The sequence below is a fragment of the Balaenoptera acutorostrata genome, chromosome 1, assembly GCF_949987535.1.
Source record: "Balaenoptera acutorostrata chromosome 1, mBalAcu1.1, whole genome shotgun sequence".
Taxonomy (NCBI): Eukaryota; Metazoa; Chordata; class Mammalia; order Artiodactyla; family Balaenopteridae; genus Balaenoptera; species Balaenoptera acutorostrata.
This window is the reverse complement of record NC_080064.1, coordinates 101,314,816-101,337,170: the sequence shown is the minus strand read 5'-3', so window position 1 is coordinate 101,337,170 and position 22,355 is coordinate 101,314,816. Positions and strand designations below refer to the sequence as shown.

The 22,355-nt window shown below is 53.3% G+C and overlaps 1 protein-coding gene across 3 annotated transcripts in view; it reads left to right on the top strand.

Annotated features, from left to right (window-relative positions):
* Positions 1-22,355, top strand: part of SYT6 (synaptotagmin 6) — a 59,024-nt gene that overhangs the window by 24,515 nt on the left and 12,154 nt on the right. For all 3 annotated transcript variants that reach the window (XM_028163326.2, XM_057556055.1, XM_028163327.2), the window contains one exon: positions 21,200-21,320. In XM_028163326.2, the coding sequence (XP_028019127.1) occupies positions 21,200-21,320 (121 nt within the window). The remainder of the gene's footprint in view (positions 1-21,199; positions 21,321-22,355) is intronic.

The following is a 22,355-nucleotide window of genomic DNA, read 5'->3' as shown; positions in this document are numbered from 1 at the left end:
AGAGGGCCAAGACTTGGAGTCCAAGGCATGAAGTGTCAAAGGGCACAGAGCAAAGACGACACTCTCTCTGTCACAATTAGTCTCTTCCACGCAAGAGACGTCCAGTCTCTACTGGGAGTGGAAATAGGCAAACCAACAAGCAACGCCAGCAAGGAAACCAAGGAGGAAAGAGAAACTACATATCAAAGTGCCTTGGACCCTAAGCCAACTAACCCCCACCTCCAAGCCTCCCACTGTGCGCACACATATTTATTCCTTGGAGGGGGAAGGAGACAAAGCTAGCTGTAGAGTCTGGGTCAGCCTTGTCCAAGTGCTAGCATATTTTTATGATGTTTCCATGTCAGCAACAATGTAGAAAGATGTGGTCTCTCCAGCAGGCAGCTCCCATCCCCACCCCAATCCCTTGCCAACCCCGTGCCCAACTGGCCCTCATTCATCCTCAGCAGTCGTCCCCCGTAGCCACGTTTTCCTCGCAGGTCTGAAATGACACCTACTCATTCTCCATGAATGTTTAATGCCTTCCTTTCTGGACAAAGTCTCTGAGACCTTGAGGGTTTCTCTAGGGCTGCAGCGAAACTTGGGATGGAGGGTTTTCCATGGAATCCACTTGGCCTTGGGAATTAGAGTGGGGGAGACAGCCCCTGGGATGGGAGAGGCTGGGGCAAGATGTTTAAACCCTCACCCCTCTCTGGCCAGCGCAGGCTGGCGTTGCCCCCGGTCTTGATGGCCCGAGAAGCGCCAGTGATTTCTTCAGAAGACTCCCTGTCTTCCTGCTGATGGTCTGGACTTGGCACGGCTTGGAGTTCAGGGAGGGTGCCAACATCCTTGACAATGGGACCGGTTTCTCCAGGAGCTGTTTTCTACTGTGATAAGAAATCGTGTGTCTGAGCGTGTACGTGGTGGGAAGGAGTCGAGGTGAGGTGGGAACCGATCAGAGAACAAGATTCAGATCGCCGTCTGTGCACAGAATTCCGACTGCAGGCATAAGCGGGGCGTCAGCTGGGGCCTCTCTGCCTCCACGTGCCAGGCTCTGTGCGCTTACCTTTAACCCTCACTACCACCCTGCAGAGCGGGTACCGTTATGATCCACTGCTCACAAAGCCAGTGGCAAGCAGAGCCCGGAGTCACACCGGGTGCGTGGGCTCCACTATATGTGCCCCTAACTCTCCTCTCTGCTGCCTCAAGAGCTGGCTCGGGGGGCTCTCCCTGAGAGCTGCCTCTTCCTAGGATGGGGACAGCAGATGTTCTCCTGGTCCCCCTCTGGCGCTAATTGTCTGTCTCTTCTGAAGGGTCCCCCTCTCAGCCTTTTCTTTCACTGACCCAGTCATGGGATGCAAGCCCAGCTCCACCCCACCCGAAGCAACACAAAGTGAGTAGCAGAGCTCGATTGGAGGTTTGTTCTCGTGGGAATCGGGTATCTATGCCCCTCTGCCCAGTGAACAGCCTCGAGCGGGAGGCACTTGCTCCCAGGGGTTCTTCCTGCCCTGCCTCCCATAGAATGCCTGCTCCCCTCAGCCTCCTGGCTCCTCTCCACCTTCCCCAGGCTCTCTGCCTCAATCACAAACAAACTATGCCCCTCTTTAAATTGCCCTGGGAAATTTTGTTCTTGCCAGCCCTTAAGCCCAGGCTCAGCTCCAGCCCCATCTGCAAACATTCAGAACCCAAGAAGGTATTCCACTGAATGACGGGCCCTCTTCCCCAGGAGCAGTGGAACCCTGAGACTCTTATATTGCCTTTGCTGGCTCCACCCTCCATAGAAGGCAATTGTGGTTTTAAATAGCATTTGTTTTCTCTTTTTACCTAAGAACTGCTATGGCCATTGGCATTCCTTGAGCCCACAAAGGGGCATGTAGGGCCGTCCCTGTATATGCAGGAGAGGCCCCTCTTTAGGGGGACAGGTGAAATTGCTACCTGAGATAGGAAGGGGGACCCACTTTCCATCTCAGCTCTCCCAGTTCTGCCAGTGGGCTGAGAATGAAACAGCCCTGCCCACCAAAATGAGGCCTAAGTGGGAGGCCCCAGGTGGTAGGATTGGATGAGGTTTCAGCCAGGAAGGATACAGGCTGTTAGGAGACCACAGATGAATGTCCAGAAAAGAGAGGGTGCCAATCCCCAGAAATGGGCAGAGAGCTTCCAGGGAGGGGCCTGTGAAGTTGTCCCAGCCCTTTGGGCCTGGAGGCCAGCGGTGAAAGACTTCGAAGGCACCTTATCTGTGCGCCATTGTGTTTTCTGTGGTTATTTCTTTTGTTCACCCTCAGCATTTGGAGTTCTTTTTCACATTTCAGGGCTATTTCAGGGATGCGGTGGGAACCAGGAGTAGACCAGGTATGGGTCTACACTTGGGTTGGAGCTTTAAACAGAGTGCAGAAGATGATGGGGCAGATAGAACTGAAGAGAAAACCCAAAAGGGAAGATGGGGCAGCTCAGGGTCGGGGGAGAAGGGAGGTACTGCTTCAGCCCTTCCCCCCCAGGCTAGCCTTCTCCAGAGCCCTTGTGGGGAGGGCTGGGGGGCGGGGTTCTCCCAGCCCAGCCCTAGAACAGCACCGGCATGGGACTCCTTCCCCGCGGGGCCGAGCGATTCCACTTTCTGAGAGCCTTCGGTTGACTCACATCCCTGTAGTGACACATTGGACCATGTGCTCGGAACAGTCCAGCTTCCAGAGAGAGGAAAACAGCTCTGGTGGTGTGTCATGAAAACAAAATAAGCATGTCCCTTCTTAAGAGTTGGGGACAGGCTGACTTGGTGACTGGAGGCACCTGCTTGAAAATGCTTTAAGGGGAAAAACATGGGACCAAACTTTCTTCTTGCTTCTGGGCCGTTTTGGTAGGCTTGGGGAGAAAAAGGGGCCAGGGAAAAAAAGGCAGGCAGCGAGGACCTTTGTAATTCCAATTCCTGCTGACAGGGCTTTTTTTTGTTTTGTTTTGTTTTGGTTTGGTTTGGTTTTAGTAAATCCTGTCCAAGTCTGGGCAGACACCCAGCTCACTTTCGGGAGTGAGTGCTCCCTAAGGAAAAATATTCCCCCAACCCAATTTGGGCAATGTTTACCAGAGAAACTCTGGCTGAGCAACTATTCCTCTTGCATGAGAGAGGAAGGGAGGACTCAGCAGGGTCCCCTGACCACCTTGGGTCTGGCCAGCTGGAGCCAGCCTGGGCCTCCCTGGGCCAGACCTCGAGCAGCCCCGTACGCACGCGCGTGTACACACACACCTGCACGCACGCTTCGTCCATCAGACACTGGGGACCCAGCAAGGGGCTTCTTCCCATTCAATCTTGCTTGATTGGCTCTCTGGGACTCCAGTCCCCCAGAGAGAGACAACTTTTGGTTGCCCCGAGAAACTGCATTTGGAAAAGAAGAATTTCGGGAAGACCTTGTGTCCTGAAGATTATGCAGCTTGTGACGTACCCATATGGGTGACGATAATAAGCCCACAACTGCTTCCACAGGCTGTCCCCCACATGTTGAGAAGGGAGGATAAGGATTATCCCTTCACTCTTGGGGAAGCCGAGGCACTGATAAGGGAGCAGGACTGTTCAAGGCCACACGGCCAGCTCTGGTCTGTCAGTCAGGATCCAAGAGGCCTCCGCAAGGCATTTGGCAAACACAGTGCCATCCCCCAAGAACCTGCAGGTCAGCAGGACTGGGAATCAGGAGACCAGAGTGAGAATCCTGCCTCTGCTGTGTGGCCTTAGACAAATCACATCACCTCTCTGTTTCCTCATTAGTAAAATGTGGGAAATAACCTGTATTTCACAAGGTTGAGGTGAAATGTCAATGAGAAAGGGCCTCCAGAGGTTCTTGCCGCAGTTGATTGTTCCCGGGACTAACAACAATAACACCTAATGTGTTTATAAAGCATGTTCCAAGTACATTATCTCATTTAACACTCTCGACATAGTAAGAAATCAGCATTTCAATTTTGTAGATGAGGCAAACTGAGGAGATTCCCTGGAGTCAGTTTTAAAGCGAAGAACCAAAAGTAAGATCATTTTCTTTAAAAGCTGTTAAGACTGTAATATATTTTACCCTTCCTTGCCTCAAGGCAAAGCATTATATTCTTGTTTTAGATATTCTAGAAAATACAGAAAGCCACAAAAAAAGAAATGCAATGCACCATAAGCCCATTATCCCGAGATAACCTCCATTAACATTTTGATGAAATCCAAAATCTTCCTCTTACTTAGAAAAATCACCTGAAGGCAGTGAGGGACAAGAATGCTCTGGAGACTGAGAGAGGGTTGATGCATTGTCTAGGTTAGGCCTGGACATTTCTGGGATTAAGCGATTCTGGAAGAATTCTAGCATGAAGGGAAGGATGTGGTGTGGAGAACAGGAGGGGGGAGACTGTTAGGCGAGCAGGGCCGAGGCTCAGAGGTGGGGTTGTGAAGACCAGGCTCAGGAACCTGGGCCCCCCAGGCCTGCCTTCTCACCATGGACCATGGCCACTGTTCATCTTTATCAGTGAATCCCTGAGTTCCCAGAGACGTGAGGTGTGGTCTCCTCTTCCCAGCTGATGAGGTTGGGACATCCTGGAAGACCCTCTGGGGAGCCCTATAGCCTCACAGTGAACGGTTGACCTTCTTCTGGGGCCCGGGGGTGGCCCTGGGGATATCACCTCTTCCTCTTCAGCCAGCTGGCTTCCTAGTGGGCAGAGCCCCAGGGAAGGCCTCCAGGTATGGGCAGTGTGGTCTGGCACAGCTCTAACCCCGCCACGGCAGCACTGGGCCACTCTGAGAAACCCATCAGCAGCTCTGGGTATCTTCCCAGCATGCAGGACTGGGTCGCAGCCAACCAGGCCCTCCTCACCAATCCCTGGGTCCAGACCGCTCATGGGGCACGTGTCCCAAGGGCCAGGACCCCATCTTGCTATTAATAACAATATTACAAGTCCACCTGGCCCTTACATAGCACTATTGAATTTACAGGACCCTTTTACACACATTGTCTCATTCAGTCCTCAGCGAGTCTTCGCAGGGACTTTGTTCTAATTCTGCAGATAGAGAAAATTAAGCTGAGGCAAGACAGAGTGAATTGTCTGGAGGTTGCACAGCAAGTACTAAAAACTTTCATTTGTTTGTGTCTGTCACTTTGTGTTGCTGTAAAAGGGATTTAGCTAGCTCACAAGACCTATAATACGATTACAAATAAACTTAAGACAACATACAAATGTGGCAAAAGAATAAATGAAAGAAAGTCAAATGGAGTCCAGAGACGTCACCATCCAGTACATGTGCCCCACCATCCGAACGCCGTCCGGAGCAGACTCACACTTGCCTGGAAGCATTCTAGCAGCTGTGTGAGAAGGGAAACCTAGTCACAGGGTTCTGTGTCCATGAAATAAGTATAAACCAGAAGCTTGGGGAAAACAAAGCTACCCCCTGCTCCTGGGACCAGAGGGAATAATGAACAACATCACGGGGCCAGTTCAGAGCCTGGTCTTTGAACTCCAAAACCTTATGAACACCTCTAAGCTTCAGTTTCTTCAGAGGGGGTGGAGGTAATCATAAGACCTAGTTCATGAATTTGCTGTGACATGTTAATGAGGTTCTTTTTAAAAGATTTATAAAAACGAGTAACTGAGATAACAGACGTAAAGCACTGTCACACACTGCTTCACCAGGGCTCCAGAAGCATTAGAGGAAACCAAAACACTGGGTAGTGAGGGTAATGGATGTGATCCCCGAGGACAACCTTTCAGAAAACCAAGCTGGTTTGGCACGGTGGTTGAGAGGGTGGCCCTGTGGTCTGGCTGCGTGGGTTTGAGCCACGTCTCCCTCCTCTTTAGCAGAGTGGGCTGGTTCATATCTTTGTGAATATCTCTGTTCTTGCGTCCTCATCTGTAAAATATGGGCAAGAGTAGCCCCTAATCTATAAACACAGAGCTCTTAGCCAAGTGCCCAGCACGCCGCCAGTGCTCGATGGGTGTGAGCTACAAGTGGGGTCTTGAAGGTTCTTCCTTGTAATCATCCTCACTGTGGTAGAGGCTAGCAGTCTCTGGAATCCAGGGCTCTCGACTTTCCACTGCTGCCCCTCGGGGTCTTGTTTGTTTGCATGTCCCCTGTGGCCCTTAACCCTGGCCTTCATCTGTAGGTGCTCCATTCATACATGTGGAATGAAACTGGAAAGTGAAAGAAGGGGATTCCAAAGCGGTCTAGGGGTTAAAAAAACTCCATCTAGCATCAACTGGGCCGCCCAGGCTTTCAAAGCCTCTGTTTTCTGATCTGTAAAACGAGAAGGGATCTTTGTAATATCCAAGGACCCTTGAGCTCTTATACTCATTATCACAGAGAGGTCTTTACTCTCGACCTGCTAATTGCAGTAGTTGCAGAAGGTGCTTGGCTAGGAATTCTATAAAGAGACCCAGCTCCCACCCTAGTCTCTAAGAAGCGCGTGGGCCAAAACAGAGTGGCGGGTGCTCTGCAGAGCCGTGGGGAGCGTGGTCGGCGGAGAACGCAGGTCCCGGAATCTGTGATTTCCCGTTGCCTGGCCTGGCAGAAAGGGGCCCGGCTCAGCCTGAGAAAGGCCTACCTCCTTGAGGACAGGTGGCCTCACTGCTGCAGACAGGAGATGGTGCTGTCTGGCGTGAGAGCAGAGGCAGGTAGAGGTGGGGTGGGAGGAGGAGCTGAGAGAGGACGGCAAGGAAAGCCGGGCTGCAACTTGTGTAAGGAGCCTGAGAGGTGGACCTGAGAGATGGGGGTGTCCAGGGAGCAGCAGGTCCCCTGGTCAAAAGCAGTCGCCCCAGCAAGAGTAGCGGGAACCCTGGGGATGCCCAGCATGAGGGGCTGAGGCTGGGCTGGGCCACGGGTACAGCTGTGGGGTATGGCCTTGCCTTAATGCCAGGCTGGCCTCTTCCTGAACCCGGGGGCTGTCCAGGCTCATTCAGTGCCAAGAGGCAGTCCCTCCGGGAGAGGGAAGGAAGGATTTGAAAGAACGTCTGCTCTGGAGCTCAGGCAGCACTAGCCGTGGCTCTGGTACAGGGGCAGGCAGGAGCACTGATTCCACGATACCTCTCTTCCCCATCCCCGGGGTTGCCTCCCAGCCTGAGCCTCACTCTTTGTTTCTGCCACTCTGCACTTGGTGCCTGGCAGAGAGGAAATAACCATTAGTGTCACCTGCTCACCAGTGGGAGACATTAGCTGGCTCTGGCAGAGCATGTGGCCTATAATTTTTGGAGGAGTTACAATAATGGAGCTAATTTGGTGTTTCATCATCATGCTTCTGGGTGAGCAGAGGGGGAAGGGAGGCCCTGGACCTGGTGCAGAACAACCTCCCAGCACAGAGCTCTGTACTTCCTCGGGCAGCTTTAGGGGTCCTGGAGCCATGCTCCCTCCTCCCTTGCCCTCCTCTTCCACCAGAAGCTTCTCCTTCCAGAGGTAGATTGTCAGAATGCAGCTTGGACACTCCTGAGGCCAACCCCAGCCCGAGGCAGTGCCACAGCAGGACAAAGCAGGAAGGGGCCTGAGCGTTTGAGCAAGTGTATGAAGAGCCTGCTCTGCACTAGACCCCCCATGCAAGGGGTTTAAGTGCACACATTCGTTCATCTTCAAGGTTAAGCCCATTTTACAGATGAGAAGGTGAGGTCATCTGGTACAACGCTTTCATTTTACAGCTGAGGAAACCGCAGCTCAGGGAGGCCCAATGACTCCCCCTAGATCACTCGGCTGACTCTCAGCAGAGCTGGGATTTGAACCTAGGCCTCCTGGCTCTAAGTTCAATGTTACCCCTAAGTTTATCCTGTTGCTGGGGACACCTGAGCTGGTGCCTGGAGCCCAAGAAGACCCACAGGTGTCCTTCCCTAACCCCACTTATTGAAGATGCTGCTGGGTGGGGAAGCCCAGGGCTGGGAGGAAAGAATGAGGCAGGCTGCTAGCCAGCACAGCTTCCCATGGGCCTTGAAGTCAGGAGCTGTGGCCTCTGAAACCCAGGCTAGACGATGTCCTCGTTCCCACCCTCTACCCAGGGACGTGCCCAGGGCAGCTGCCCCTCGTCCTCTTCCTGACTCAGATGTCCACAGAGCACACCTGGCCCCTCAGCCCACCAGGTGGGCTTTGGATAGCACATCCACTGGGTGCAGGGCCACCGCCTGCCCCAATATGGCAGGAGAATGATTGTATGCTCGCTACACGTAAATCTTGACTTTTCTACTAGCAGCTGGCAAAGTCTTTCCTGTGGTTTCCTCATATGCCTCCAAATCAGGGGCTTAGAGCAGCTGCCCAACAGGGAACCACCCTGAGGATGGCTGATGCTCGTTGCCAGAGAGGATTAGACAAGTTCAATGGCGTTCACGGTTATGCAGCTGGAATGTAGTAGAGTAGGGATTTGAACCCTGGGTTCCGCCTCAAGTCCCATGCATCCCCCATTGGGGCTGTTTTGCAGCAGAATTGTGATTCCCTCCCCTCCGGTTGGATGAAGAGCCAAGACCTCAGCTTCCCACCAACCCCCCCAATTGAGAGTTCTTTGTTGATGACTATTGTGGGTCTGGATGAGGGCCACTGAAATGCCCGGAAACTTTAGAAGGCCAAGGACACTGGATTTCCCAGCTTTGGAGAAGGGAAGGCAGTCAAAACTGATACTGTCTTCAAGACTGTGAAGGCATAATGTCTGCGTTATGATGAAACAGCAGGTGGGAACTAGGAGGGAAGGGTGTAAGTAACCTGGAAGGCACTGGGTTGGATGTCAAGGAGAATTTCCTGAGTTCCAGGATGATGGAACACTGCGAAAGCTGTGAGTGAGATGTCTTTAAAAGAGGCCTCATTTGTTGAGTTTAATGTGGTCCTGCTTGGAAGCTAGGATTGGGTGAGTTGACCAGTCACTCGTGGTCTCTTGCTGCCTAGTGGCATGTGGAGTTGTCTTGCTCCGATCCACAAAGATCCCACACCAAGGGAGTGAATCCCAAGATATGATGCTTGTAACTCTCCCAGGAGGCCCACAGGGACTGCAGACCATCCCCTCGCCCCACCTTAAGACCTGAGGAAGCCGGAAAACAAAAGTGAGGTAAATAACTCCAACTCTGCAGGACACAGAGGGAAACACTTTACCTGCCCAAAGTTTCTTCATGAAGGGTTTCCTCCTCCCAGACCTGGTGTCTGCACCCCAGAGAAGTTCAGGTGGGAAGATCCGTGCAGAGAGAGCTCAGGGTCCTTCCACTGCTGGCCCGGCTTCCTCCTCTCCCAGTCTTCTTGCATGAGGCTGTGTCCACTGGAGCAACTTAGCACTGGGTGAGACGATGACATATAGGTGCATTTCAAGAGGAACGGCTGACTGAGGATGCCGGCATGGGCTGGTTGAAGTGAGCAGGAGATGGATCACCTCACATCACACGCTTGTCCCCTTTCAAGAGGAAGCAGACTGGGGCAGGCAGAGAGAAGCAATGACTCTGAGTCTCAGAGCCTTCCTCTTTAGGGCTTCTTGCTTCCAGAACACTGAAAAATTTTGCTTTCAAAACCCACATGGGAGGGACTTCCCTGGTGGTGCAGTGGTTAAGAATCCCCCTGCCAATGCAGGGCACACGGGTTCAAGCCCTGGTCCGGGAAGATGCCACATGCCACGGAGCAGCTGGGCCCGTGCACCACAACTACTGAGCCTGCACTCTAGAGCCTGTGAGCCACAACTATGGAGGCCACGTGCCACAACTATGGAGGCCACGTGCCACAACTACTGAAGCCCGTGCACCTAGAGCCCATGCTCCGCAACAAGAGAAGCCACCGAGATGAGAAGTCCGCACACCACAACAGAGTAGTAGCCCCTGCTCGCCGCAACTAGAGAAAGCCTGCACGCAACAACAAAGACCCAACGCAGCCAAAAATAAACAAATAAATAAATTTATTAAAAAAAAAAAGAAACCACACGTGTCCTTAGCCCACCTGATCCTCAATAACCAGGGGCAGAAGGTAGGTGCAGTGGAGCACAGTTCCAGAGGAGGCTGTGTGGCACGGAGGAGGAGAACAAGGGCTCAGAGTCAGCAGACGGGAGTCCAGATCCAGACCTGCTCGATCCCTCTGAGACCCTAGGTGATTACTTAACCTCTGTGATCCTCAATATGGCAATAATTGTGGGTTCCTCCCAGGAATGTTGTATGAACGAAATGAATTAAGTACAGTATGATAAGTACCCAGCATGGGCTCTACAAACAAGCAGATGCTCCATATTTGTCAGTCTCCTTCTCTCTTGACTTTGGCTTTGATCATGAAAAGAAGGAGACAAAGTGGAAGCAACGTCAAAATCCTGGCCAGAGTGTGCGTGCTCAGTTGGTTCTTCTAACTCCACAAGGCAATGGTTCTCAGCCCCTAAGATTTCCCTGCAGGGCTTGTTAAAACATGGAGTGCCAGGCCCCACCCCCTGTGAGGGTGGGCCCAATAATTTGCATTTCTGGCAAGTTCCAAGTTCTGCTGCTGTGTCAGACCTTTTTAAAGCGCTATCCAGTTTTCTTAAACCATCTAAATTTGGGTGAGGCCCCCTTCTTGCTAAAACTCAGCTCTGCGGCGTGACTGAGGTGCGTAGGGAAAAAGCGAAGGGTGGTGGTGAGCAAGCGCTCCAGGCGGCTCAGCGTGGCTTTGATCCATTGGAACTTTGTTCGCACCTAACAAAGGAGAGGAGGCCCTTCTATGATCCTAACTTTTGCTTGGCAACACTGATATTGAATGACTTTCGTCATACTCCATGTCGCAGAGGCTCTAATAGGGTCTTGTCCAGGGCAGCCTCGGAATCTCCTCGTTTGCCTTATGTTACAAACCGAGGATGCAGAAGAATCACCTGGGAAGCCTGTCAATAATCATTCGCACACGTAGGTCCCACCCTCAGAGATCCTGACTCTGTAGCCCTGGGGCGCAGCTCAGGCGTCAAGTCCCCACCTCCCCAAGTGAGTCCAAGTCAGGAGACCTCCAGACCACACCCTGAGCAACAACTTATGACGCTCCACCCTGAGCTGTTACCCACATCTCATTACCCACAGGGACACTGCCGGACAGACCTGAGGCTGAGGTTATGCAAGGGCCCACACCCATCCTTTTCACCGCCTTCTAACCAGGTGCACCCCACGAAGCTGAGTTGCTCATTAATTCAACAAATATTGGTGAGCCTGTGTTATTTATTTACCAGGCACTGTGCTTAGTCCCGGGAATATAGTGGTGAGAAAAATACGGGACAGGGACCAGGGTAAGGTAAGCAAGGCACCAAGAGGGCAGAATGTATGGAAGCATTCGCTCTTGGAGGCATGCGTGAGTGAAGCTAAGAATGAGGGCCCCCACCGCCTTTGGTTTTGCACCCTGGGCGCTTTGGTTTACTCTGCCCTAGTTCTGGCCCTGGTAAAATAGACCCAGTCCCTGTCCTTTGGGAACACACAGTCTAGAGCGAGGGCTGTGGCTTTGGAGGAAGCGGCTTGAAGGATGAGAGGACACCCGCCGTGTGAAGAGTTGGGAAAAGAATGATCAAGCAGGGGGAGACGAATGTGCAAAGTCCCGGGGGGCACAGTTGAGGAGCTGAAAGAGCCTGAGGGGCTAATGCGTAGTGAGGAGGGCTGAGGCAGGGGGAGGGGGAAGGGTTGGGCCCTGATCATGTAGGGCCCCTGTAGGTCTTGGGAAGGGCTTTTGGCTTTTATTCTACCACAGGAGGAAGCCACTGGAGGGTTTCAAACAGAGGAGTGACATGGTCCATCTTACAGTTTTGGAAGTGCTTTCTGGCTGCTGTATGGAAAGCGGGGCAGGAGAACAAAGGGAAGCAGGGGGCCTGTTAGGAGGCTGTGGCATGTGAGCAAGTAAGACAGGATTTTGCCCTCTGTGTGGCGCTGGAGGTGGAGAGAGGTGGGTAGACTCAAGATTGAATTGAGATAGAATTGACAGGGCTTGGGGTTGAACTAAATGCAAAGGAGCAAGGAGGGCAGGCATCAATGACAAGGTCTTGTTTCTGCCTGGAGAAACTGGATGGATGGAGGGGCCATTTCCTGAGTTGGAGAAAACAAGAGGAAAATGTAAACAGAAGAAGCTCAGAGTTCACCCCGAGCATCTGAGAAGTTTGAATTTCTGTGAGATGTCCAGGATGGGATGTCATGTTGGACGTACGAGGCTGGAGTCTAGAGGAGAGGCTGGTGAAGACGCCATAAATTTGGGGGTCACGAGCATGGGGATGGGCGTTAACGCTGTGGGTGAGTGAGGCGAGAATGAGTGTTTAGAACCCACTGCTTAGCGGTAGGGGCGGGAGGAGGATCCAGCAGAGAGTGGAAGGGGTAGCTGCAGAGGTGGGAGGAGAACTGAACGAAGAGAATGCTTTCAGAGCAGCGTGGGCAACTCCATGAGAGGCTGCGAAGAGGGTCTTCAGAGAGGAGCCTCCTCACAGCAAGACCCAGAGGTCTGGAGCATCTGGAGTGTCTGGAGCAGGAGACAGGTGAAAACCTAAACCTTCAGGTCAGCAAAGATAGGAAGAAGCTAAAGCCCCCATCACTGGTGGTTCAAGCACGTGCCCTTGTCTGGCACCAAAGCCCTGCCTGTTGGCATCCCCAGGGCACCTGTTTGCAGAAAGGTTCCTCCGCTGTCCCAGGAGACTTGCCCCACTGGGACCAGGGCAGCTGCCCTCCTGCCGAGAGCCCTGCGGCCACAGCCGTGCTCGGGCAGAGAGCAGATCGCTCACCGCTGAGCTGCCCGCCCTTTCCGGGGGAAACTGACAGCTGTTTGACAGCCACGTGGCAGGACAACTTGAGGCAAGAAATGAAGACAGATTCTCATCATTAAGTTCATTAATGTGCCATTAACCCCTGTCATTAGTGAAGATGCCCGTGGATGGACCAGAGCGGAGGTGATGCCCTCGACCCTGGCCTCTCACAGACAAGCACCCGTGGTGCAGACTTTTCCACTTGACCAGGCATTGCCTCCATCTCTTCTAGAACTTCCCCAAACTCTGCTCTCCTCAGACTCCTTCCAGCCCCTCATAGCTCCTCTCCCTCTCCACCCACTTTTTTTAAAGTCATTAGGAAGAGATCTGTACCTCCCAGTGTGATTCTGACTCATGGATATTTGCCCAAAAGTAATGGTGCGTGTGAAACGCTAAACCTCTTTTCAAGGGTAGGTTCACGAAGGAGAGGCTGTGAAAAAGTTTCCTAAATAAAACCATCTGTTTCCCTGAAGATGTTCAGATAGAGAAACATTTGCCTCCCACTGATGTGCTATAGTGTCTCAAGGGGTCCCCCGGGACCAAAGCCACCGCGAAGGTCTCCCTCACCTCCCCGCTCCCTGTGAGCTGGAGGGCCTCCTTCTCCACGGTCCGGGCCGGGTCCCAGGCTTCCAGTGTCCACAGCACAGGCTGCAGCCAGAGCGTATGGAGTTCGTTTAAGGCGCCTCCATTCTGCTAGATCATTTATTCATAACGCTGCAATGCCCTTGGGGCAGAAAACACTTGAGAGAAAAAGCAGGCATGGAAGTCAGAACAAATAGAAGCTGCCCCAGCTCCCAGCAGGGAGCCCGATCAGCACAACAGACACAGCCAGCCTTCTACCCCGGCCGCCCCCAGCATTGGACGTTCTCCCCAGCCCTGCAAGCCCAGGCCCGAGGAGGAGCAGGAAACAGCCCGGGGCTCACAGCCGGATCCGCTCCCCTCCCCCAGCAGAGAGTTGATTCAGCCATGCAGGCTCGGGGCAGCCGGGGTGTCAGTCTCCGCCCTCCTCCGCTGCATCCCCTTCGGCCAGTGGGTCACCAGATCCTGCTGATTTCGTCCCAGATGTGCCTTGCCGGGCTTCAAGGCGTTCGTAACTCCTGTCCCCTAGGCCATTAGACCCAGGGGCCATGGGAGACACCCCAAGTCTGACCAGAGGAGTGAGAGGAGGTGACCCAAGAGGAGGGAACAGGACAGCTGGACTGGAAAGAGGAGTGTTGTCCGGGACAGTCAGAGGGAGGGAGAGGTTATTTCAGGCAGTGGAAAGAACAGGGCGAAGGCATGAAGGTACAAAAGAACCTGGAGGGTTTGGGAGGGGCAGTTATAGAGAGGCAAGATGCCGTAGTGCCTGAAACTGTGGGCTCTCGAGCCTGGCTGCCTGGGGTCACATCCCAGCTCTGCCAGGTAGTAGCTGTGGGCTGGGCCAGAGGCATAGCCTCACTGCACATCACGGTCCCCATGGAGAAAATGCAGATAATCATAAGGCTTTTGTGAAATTTATATGGCTCAGTACGTATGAGCACTTAGGACAGGACAGCCCATAATAGGGCACCTGGACCAGAATGGTTGGCAAGAAAGGCAAGGGCCAAATCATGAAGGAACCTGAATGCCACACGATGCTGTGGGTAAGTGATTTTCATGCTGACTCCTAGAAGCTCCAAGGAGGGGTTGAAGGTAGGAGCTCTGGGTGCTTTGTCTCTAAGCCACTTTTCATCCGTTGTATATATTTGGACTTCTAACAATATTTCATTTGAAGAAGAGTTTTCCAGTTACAAAACAGGTATGGAATGGGGAGCCACTGAAGGATTCTGAGCAGGAGAACGACCCCCTGTTTATAGCAAGGAGGATAGATCAGAGGGGTTGGGGGGAGGGAGTCAGAAAGCTGGGCGGTCCAGGCAAGAGCTGGTGCGGGTCAGCACTAAGGCAGTGCGGGCGGGAGGGGAAGAGAGGGCCTCGGAGTCTGCGGACTCTTAGGTGGCAGAACAGCATGGCGGAGTACCTGACTGGGTGTGGAGGCTGCAGGCGGGCGAAGAAGCTAGGATCCTTCTGGCTTCCACTCTTCCCCCGGCCATCCATTTTCTGCAAGCCTGCTGAGGTCCTGCTTTTCACAGGGGAGAAAATCCAGACATCTTTCAGGGCCTCTGAGACCTGGCCCTGTCTCCCTAACCCGGGGCTCCCCAGCACAGCGCCTCTCAGCCACGCCGTGTGCCACTCCCGTGGCGCTCCTCACTGTCCCCTCCTGGCAGGCCACCTCCCCCACCTCAGGTCAGACCGGCCTCCCGACCCCTCTGTCTAAACTGCCCCCCCGCCGTTCGCTACCCTCTGTCCCGGCCCTGGTTCACCCAGCGCCTTCGGATGCTCTCTTGCTTACTTTATTTTTGTCTCCCTCCCCCAGAATATAAGCTCCTGGAGGGCTGGGACTCCGTCTGTCTCACCTCTACCGTCTCCCCGTATTTGGGAACCTTTAGTAGGCGGGTGACGAATGAATGACACATGTGAAGATGGTCTCTGGTGTGGCGGTCTGGGTGGAGGGTGGTGCGGTGGGCTGAGAGGGAGATGGGGCAGAAGACACCTGCAGGGCCAAGGGCAAGCTGCTAGGTGTGGGCCCTGAGGCAGACACGGTGGGCCCTGCCCTGTTCACAGCCTTGTCTGGGCTGCTCTTGCCCACCCTGTGTCCACGTTGCCCTCTAGCCACATGGGACCTCTGCGCCTGCCCCCTGTGTCTTTATGCGCCCGCTGACCCCCTGCCTGGAATGTGCTTGTTTGTTTCTTCTGCTGTCAGCTCCTTTCACTCACCTCGCCGGATCCTACCGAGTCTCACCCCCTCTGGGAAGCCTACCCTGGAATCCCTCGCAGAGTTTATTCCTCCCTCGTCTACCTCCTACATCTGTCCACACCTCTCTTCCAGGGCTCACTGATCAAGCCAGATACCACTGCTTACCCACGTGCCTTTCTCTCCCCTGCCCCTGCACCAAGACTGTGAACTCTTGATAACAATAATCATTGTAGTTATAATAATTATAATAGCAGCTAATGCTTCCTGAGCGCTTACTCTGTGCCAGGCACTATGCTAAGCGCTTTACACAAATTACCTCGCTTAATCTTAACAGTCCTAAGAGGTAGATACTGTTATTAGCCCCATTTCACAGATTAGAAAACCAAGACCGTGAGAGGATTAAAGTAAGCCACACTCCTCATAAACGTCAGAGCTGGAACCTGGACCCAGAGCGGCCTGACCCCAAATCCATAGGCTCAACCATTCCTTCATCAAGCCAGTATTTCCTGAGCTCTTACTGTGAATCAGGCCCTGGGCTAGACGTGGGGGGTTGATGATGAGTAACACCAAACCCTATCCCTGCTCCCAAAGAGCCCACCATCTAATGAGGACACAGCATTCATCATATAATCCCCACAATCAAGGTAAAGGTTACGGTCGTGGCGTGGGCTCTGAAGAGGTCTGGGGGGCTGTGGGAGCGGTCCCGGCATCCAGCCTCCACATCTGACTCACCTCTAACCCCACTTCCAAGCCCCAGGCCTACACAGAGGGATTGCTCACTGGCCGTTTCTTTACCCATTGGAGGCAAACTCGCTTCCACCCCATCTCTCTTCCAGCCCCCCAGCCAGGGTAACTGAACAGCACTTCCTGCCCAGTGCTTCAGAGATCCTTTTACTCTCCTGTGGCTTTTCCGAAAGTGTAGCGGATGCTTCTCTGCTGATGATGGGAAATTCAGACAAGCCACTTAATGATTAAGAGACTAGAAGTGTTCTCTAAGAGATGGGGAAGCATCGTTCTTGTTTCGCTCAGCCTGGATTCCCAAGACGGACGCTGAGGCATTGACGCCGCTCATTGCCTATTTAGGAAGAAGAAGGCTGGCCCTGGAGAAGAACAAAAAACACTTGGGGGGCATTAGGAACCGAAGGAATGAGTGTCTTTGAATTTCAAAACAAAGTTGCTAGATACCTTGAGGTGGGTAATAGACAGACACCGGTTAGGCATCCTTGGGCCATCTCAACTGATGATGCCTGACGATGGATTTTCCAGTTTGAATGCTTGGTTTTTATGGCTGGCAGGGACCTTAAGGCTACAACATCTAGTGCAACGCCCTCATTTTTACAGACCGAAGCCCAGAGATGTGAAATGATGAGCCCGACATCTCTGGGCTAGTTAGTGGTGGAGGGACTAATGCCCAAGTCTCCTGACTTGTGGTTCACTGCTCTTTCCCGGGCAGTCCACGGATAGGATTTTTTTTTCTATGCCTAGGGCTGTGTGAGTGCATCAAGGAGAGAGAAGTGCTTTAATGAGCTGTTGCAGATGGGCAGCTGGGGAGCCAGCAAGGGCAGTGTGGTGCAATAGATGGGCCTTTACAAATCTTCCTGCCCAGACGCCTGGATACTGTAGCCAGGGGAGAGAGCTACTATAACGGGCGGCCGTGTAGCTTGAGAGGCTGCGTGCATGTAAGGACAGACTGCTCCAGGAGCCGACATCCTGGCTGCAGGCCTACCCCCTGCAAGCGTTAGCCAAGACGCTAACCAGCCGCTACTGGGCTCAGACCCACCCTGTCAGCCCCTGGGTTAGCAGTCGAGAGGGCCAACTTGGATTCTGCTGCTTTCTGGACAGCAGTGACCTCCCCAGCACCAGGGAGCTCCTTACCAGTCAGGGGCCCTATGGCGGCCTCCCCTGACAGAGGATGAAGATGAAAGCAATAACACGCTGGCTGTTCTGCAGCCCCTGGTCACCCCCGGTTTTATTAAAGCCAAAGTCGCGAACGTCCCTAATGAGGATAAAAGACTGGCAAGGTGCACAGGATCTGGGGCTGAAACCCCCTGAGAAAGGGGGTGGTGCCGAGAGAACCCAGGAAGGCCGCCCATGGGGTCAAGCTGGGCCCGGCTTTGTGGAGAGGAAGGTGGCGGCCAGGAGGTGCTGACTCTGTTTGCTTAGCTCCATCTATTTACTCAAAAGTAACCCATTTATTTTCCTTTATCAAATAACCCGTCCTCTCCTGCCTACGTGTGCAGGGGAATTAATACCCCTCTTGATCCACGGAGCCAGGGGCAGCTATCTTGCCATCAGGTCCAGCGAGGCCCGATCACCCACAGCAGAAGGTCCTGGACTGGGCTTCGGGCCCCCCGGCCCCAGTTTCCTCTCTGCGTCCAAGTCGTAGGGGGATATGGGCTCACGCCCTTGGCCTGTCCGGGCCCAACGATGCAGGGTGGGGCTCACTGTTCGGTGCAGGGACCAGGATGGGGGTGGGGTGTTCCAAACCTCGCTGCAGACTCAGCACCACGAGTGCCCCCAGCTGCCACAGTTCTACCACAAAAGGAGGGGGCCCGCTGGGTCCGTGCTCTCCCTGGAGGGAGCCATCCTTGAGGGCAGCCCATAGCGCCCCAGGTGATTCCGCTCACCCCGAGGGATCTCCCACATCCCCAGGCAAGTCTCCCAAGCTCACAAACCAATCAGCTCAGACTCCTGCGACAAGACAGCCTTCGAAGGCTCCAGAGTAGCCATGTGGGGAAATGGTGACAGCAGCCTTCTGTTCACCCCCCTCACAGGGGGGCCCTAGGAGCTTCCAGATTCCTTACCAGGGCCCTAACATGATCCGGGCATGTGTGTAGCTCCTCTTGTGCTATCGGGCACCCCTGAAGCACAGCAGGTGTAAAGCAAAGCCCCTGCCCCTAAGGGGCCTCCAGTCCCTGGACGGCATGGGAGGGCCCAGCTGCAGCAAGGCAGGGACTCGGTAACCCCTGTGAGCAGCTCAGGGACAGAAAGTGCTGCAGGGGTGTAGGGGAGATATGCTCTGTGTGGGCTGGACCCTGGGTGGGGATCCCTGTGAGGGGCATGGCTCTGGGCCCTACAAGATGCATGGGATTGTCCAAGCAAAGATAAGAGGAGGAGGCATTTTGGCCAAAGGGACCAAAGATATACCAGCCAGCTGGAGCACAGGGTTGGCATAGAGGAACGGAGAGAAATAATCAGGTGAGCAGGGAAGACAGGACCCAGTTGTTAAGGGTTTGGAATGCAAGCTGGGAAGATGGGCCTTGATTCCAGAAGCTGAACAAGGGGAGCCACTGAGAGTGTGCAAGCAGCAGTGCTGGCCTATGAAAGGCTTAACTTCACCAAATAGTCATTTCCTCCTGTGTGCAGTAGGGATACTAAGATCACCTAGCCCACGGGGCTGTGGTGAGACCCACGGAGATAATTTAGCAAAGGATTTGGCGCCTGGTACGCATGCAATAACCTTGGTTCTTATTCCTGTCATTGAGTCTGAAAGGGTTTCTCTAAGTCTGGGCAGGATTGGAGAGTTACAAGGAAATAAAGGGAGCTGGGGGCCTCCTTGTACCTCGGTGCCCCCGCCAGAGATGGAACATTCAGCCAGGTGCTCTGCTGACCCGACCCCTGCTGCATGAGGGGACAGTCATACACACACAGCACCTGTCACGGGCCACTTCCTGTGTCTCCCTGAGGGAGAGGGAGATCCTGGTGCCTTCTTTTAACCGGTTACACCCCACTAAACATGGTGCCTCTAGCAGGTTCTCAGCAAATACAAACAGAAGAACAGGTGAAGTTGTGGTCTAAGGTCTAGAGGAGCCAGGGTTACCTTGAGATGCTCCCTAGGTGGGCTGGGAGGGCGTTGCTCTCCTAAGGGTTGGAGTCCAGCTGTGTCTCCCACCAGCCACGCAAGCCTGGTTGGGCCTTTACACCCAAGTTTAAACACTGAGTTCTTCTCTGTGAGATGGAGGGAATAATGACAATGCACCCTGCCTTGCACAGTGGCTGTGAGCCTCAGAGGTGGAGCTGCCCATCACAGAAGAGCTTCATGGGGCACAGGAGCTCGTGGGTGTTGGTCTTGGCTCTTGTGCTGGGGTGGGGGTGGGGGGGTAGCTCTCTCTACTGTGTGTCCAGCTCTGCCCCAGCCAGACACCACCTTCCACCTCTCATACCCACCCCCAATACCCCCGCCCCCTCCACCTCTTCACCCAGGGAGCCGGGAGGATTCACAAGCTGCTCCTGGGATTTGATTCACCAGTGGGTTAAAAAAGGACAAATCCTGGGCTAGGGAAAGGGTGGGTATCAGTGCCACCTAGGGGAGAGCATTGGGACTACAGGCTCTGGAAGGGGTGGCGGGTTATTCTCCAGGTGAGGCCAAGTATCAGGGGTCTCTTGGAGTCCCCAGTAGAGGGTGGTTCTTTGTGAGGAGAAGGGACAAGAAGCTTGGAGCCACCCTTGACTGCTCTCTTTCTCAAAAGTCACCTCCTCCAGGAGGCCTCCCTGGCTAGCCTGTCTAAAATTTCAATAACTATGGCCTCACCCATGAGCATTTCATATCCTCTTTCCCTGCCTTATTTTTTTCTCCTTGATCCTTTTTACCAACTTACTTACCATCTTTCTTGTCCTTTGCCCTATTAAAATGTAAGCTCCGTTAGAGCAGCGATTTTTGTCTATTTTGTTCTTTTCCATATCTCCAGTACCCAGAGCAACACCTGGCACATAGCAGGTGCTCAATTACTACTTGTTGACTGACTGAATGAGTGAACAAATGGATATCTGCATCTGAAATCAGAGCCACCCCAAACCCCGACCTCCTCTTCTTCCACCCTGGGTCTGGGAGATTTAAGAGAGGAAACATCTCCATGGCTTGGAGCCCCACGTCAGCCTCAGAGCCTGAGGGAGAGGTTTTGCAGTGACAGCACCCTCCTCCACCAGGCTTGGAGTAGGAAGAGGAGACAGTCCAGCAGGGTGCTGTTTAATTCTACAGCTGGACACGCTTACCATCTTTGACGTTTTCCTGTTCCCTGTTGCTCAGAAACTTCCTAGGATTGGGATCCCTGGTCATGATGATTCTAGGGGCAGGAGAGGCAGCAGAGTGTGTGCTCCATGCTGGGTTCACTTCTGAAGCGTGACCACATTTAAGGGCAAAGCGGATCCAAGACCTGGCACAAACTTGGAGTGACGAGTGTACGTCTTCTTGGTCAGCACCATATCCTGGGCAGGTCCTGATTCCCTGTGCTTCCACACTGAAGCCTGGAAGTTGGAGTGCTAGATGTGTTTCAGGAGAGGCTAGGAAGCTGCCAAAGCAGAGGGACTCACAAAGAATGACTGAGCTGAGAGCTAGAACCAGATATGTGGGGAGAGGGGACCCCTGATGGCCAGAGTGAGTCTTGTACAGAATACTGTCATGACCCCAGGCCAGGCAGGGTGGGGAGTCAAGGGGTCCAGTGACTGAGAAGCATAAGTTGGAGAATAGGGCTGGACCCCAAAAGGCCTGGTGGTCTGGAGGCTGCAGCCAAAGGGCATAGGTAGGGCAGGTGAGGCCAAAGCAGGAGGGGGAGGACCAGGACCAGAGTCTGATCAGAGCTCAGAAGGAATACTGAAGGGGACAAATTCTGCTGAAGAGCCAACGTTGCCTTTTATACCCAGTGACTCTCAGCATAGAGGCCAGAACGTCAGGCCTTAAAGACATAGCACTCTCCCTCAGAGAGCCTTCTCCTGGGCTCCGGAGTGGCCCTGCAGCTGCACTGGAGCTGCGTGGCCCTCATCTGCCCTCTTGTCTGCTTCTTTGCAGGAAAGCGTGGATTTAGGAGAGATCATGTTCTCCCTCTGCTACCTGCCCACAGCAGGCAGACTCACCCTCACTGTGATCAAATGTCGGAACCTCAAGGCGATGGACATCACAGGCTACTCAGGTACCTCTCCTACCCAAGCGCTTGCCAAGTGGCCTCCCAGCAGCCTAGATATTAGGATGTGGAAAGATGTTCAGAGAGAAGGGGGAAGAATTGTCAGTATTCTTCGAACAGGAGCACAGCCCTGCAGGCAAATGGCCTGGCTTTGAATTCCAGTTCTGCCACTTCCTTGCGGTGTAATGCTTTGGTTTCCTGATCTGAAAAAAAAAACAAACAAAAAAAAACCTTACACGGGTTGCTTTAAGGATAAACGAGTTAATTCACGGAAATGCTTAGAAATGTGCAGACACATAATATGCAGTCAGTAGATATTAGCTATTACCATCATTCTTTCTCTTTGAGGATGGAGAGAATAAGAAGCAAATAAATAGGAGAAAAAAATTAAGGAACATCTTTCTAGTTTGTGTGAGGCCTCAGGACATCCAAGGGTTATGTCAAGTTTGAGTGTCTTAAGTGTTTGTAGGTCCACGCAGCGACGGCAGCCCTGCAGACTGAGTCAAAGGAACAGAGGCGCTGAAAAGCAAAGTGCACTTGTATTTGAGGTTTTCCTGCAGGGCTCTGGGCTTCTGTCTCAGCACCAGAAAAGCTGCTAGGTACAGCAGGAGAAAGAAGTCCTGTTCTAGCAACCGAGGAGATGCTTGTTTGGATGCAGCCTCAGAGCCTGCAGGCTGGACCCGGTGTCAGAGGTTTGATCCTTTTCCATGATTCTGCAAGTCATTTGTCAGAGAAGGTTTTTGAGTTTTGATATAACAGAGGAGTCCCAGGAGGCTCCTTCCCCGTGTCGGCTCAAATTAGCCCAAGGGATGGGGTAGAGCGTCCCCAAGAGCCGGCACGTAGAACAGCCTGGGCTGCACTCAGTAGCAAATGCAGGGAAAGGCTTGGTTTGTTTCCCTGGACCCCTACCCAAGAGGCTCTTCTGGAGATTCCAGTTAGCAACATAAATCCACTCCAGAGGTGCCTCTGAACTTGGCTGGGAGTATATGGAAGATTTTTCCTTTTACTCATTAATTATTTCCTTAGTGTAACCACAGTTGCCAT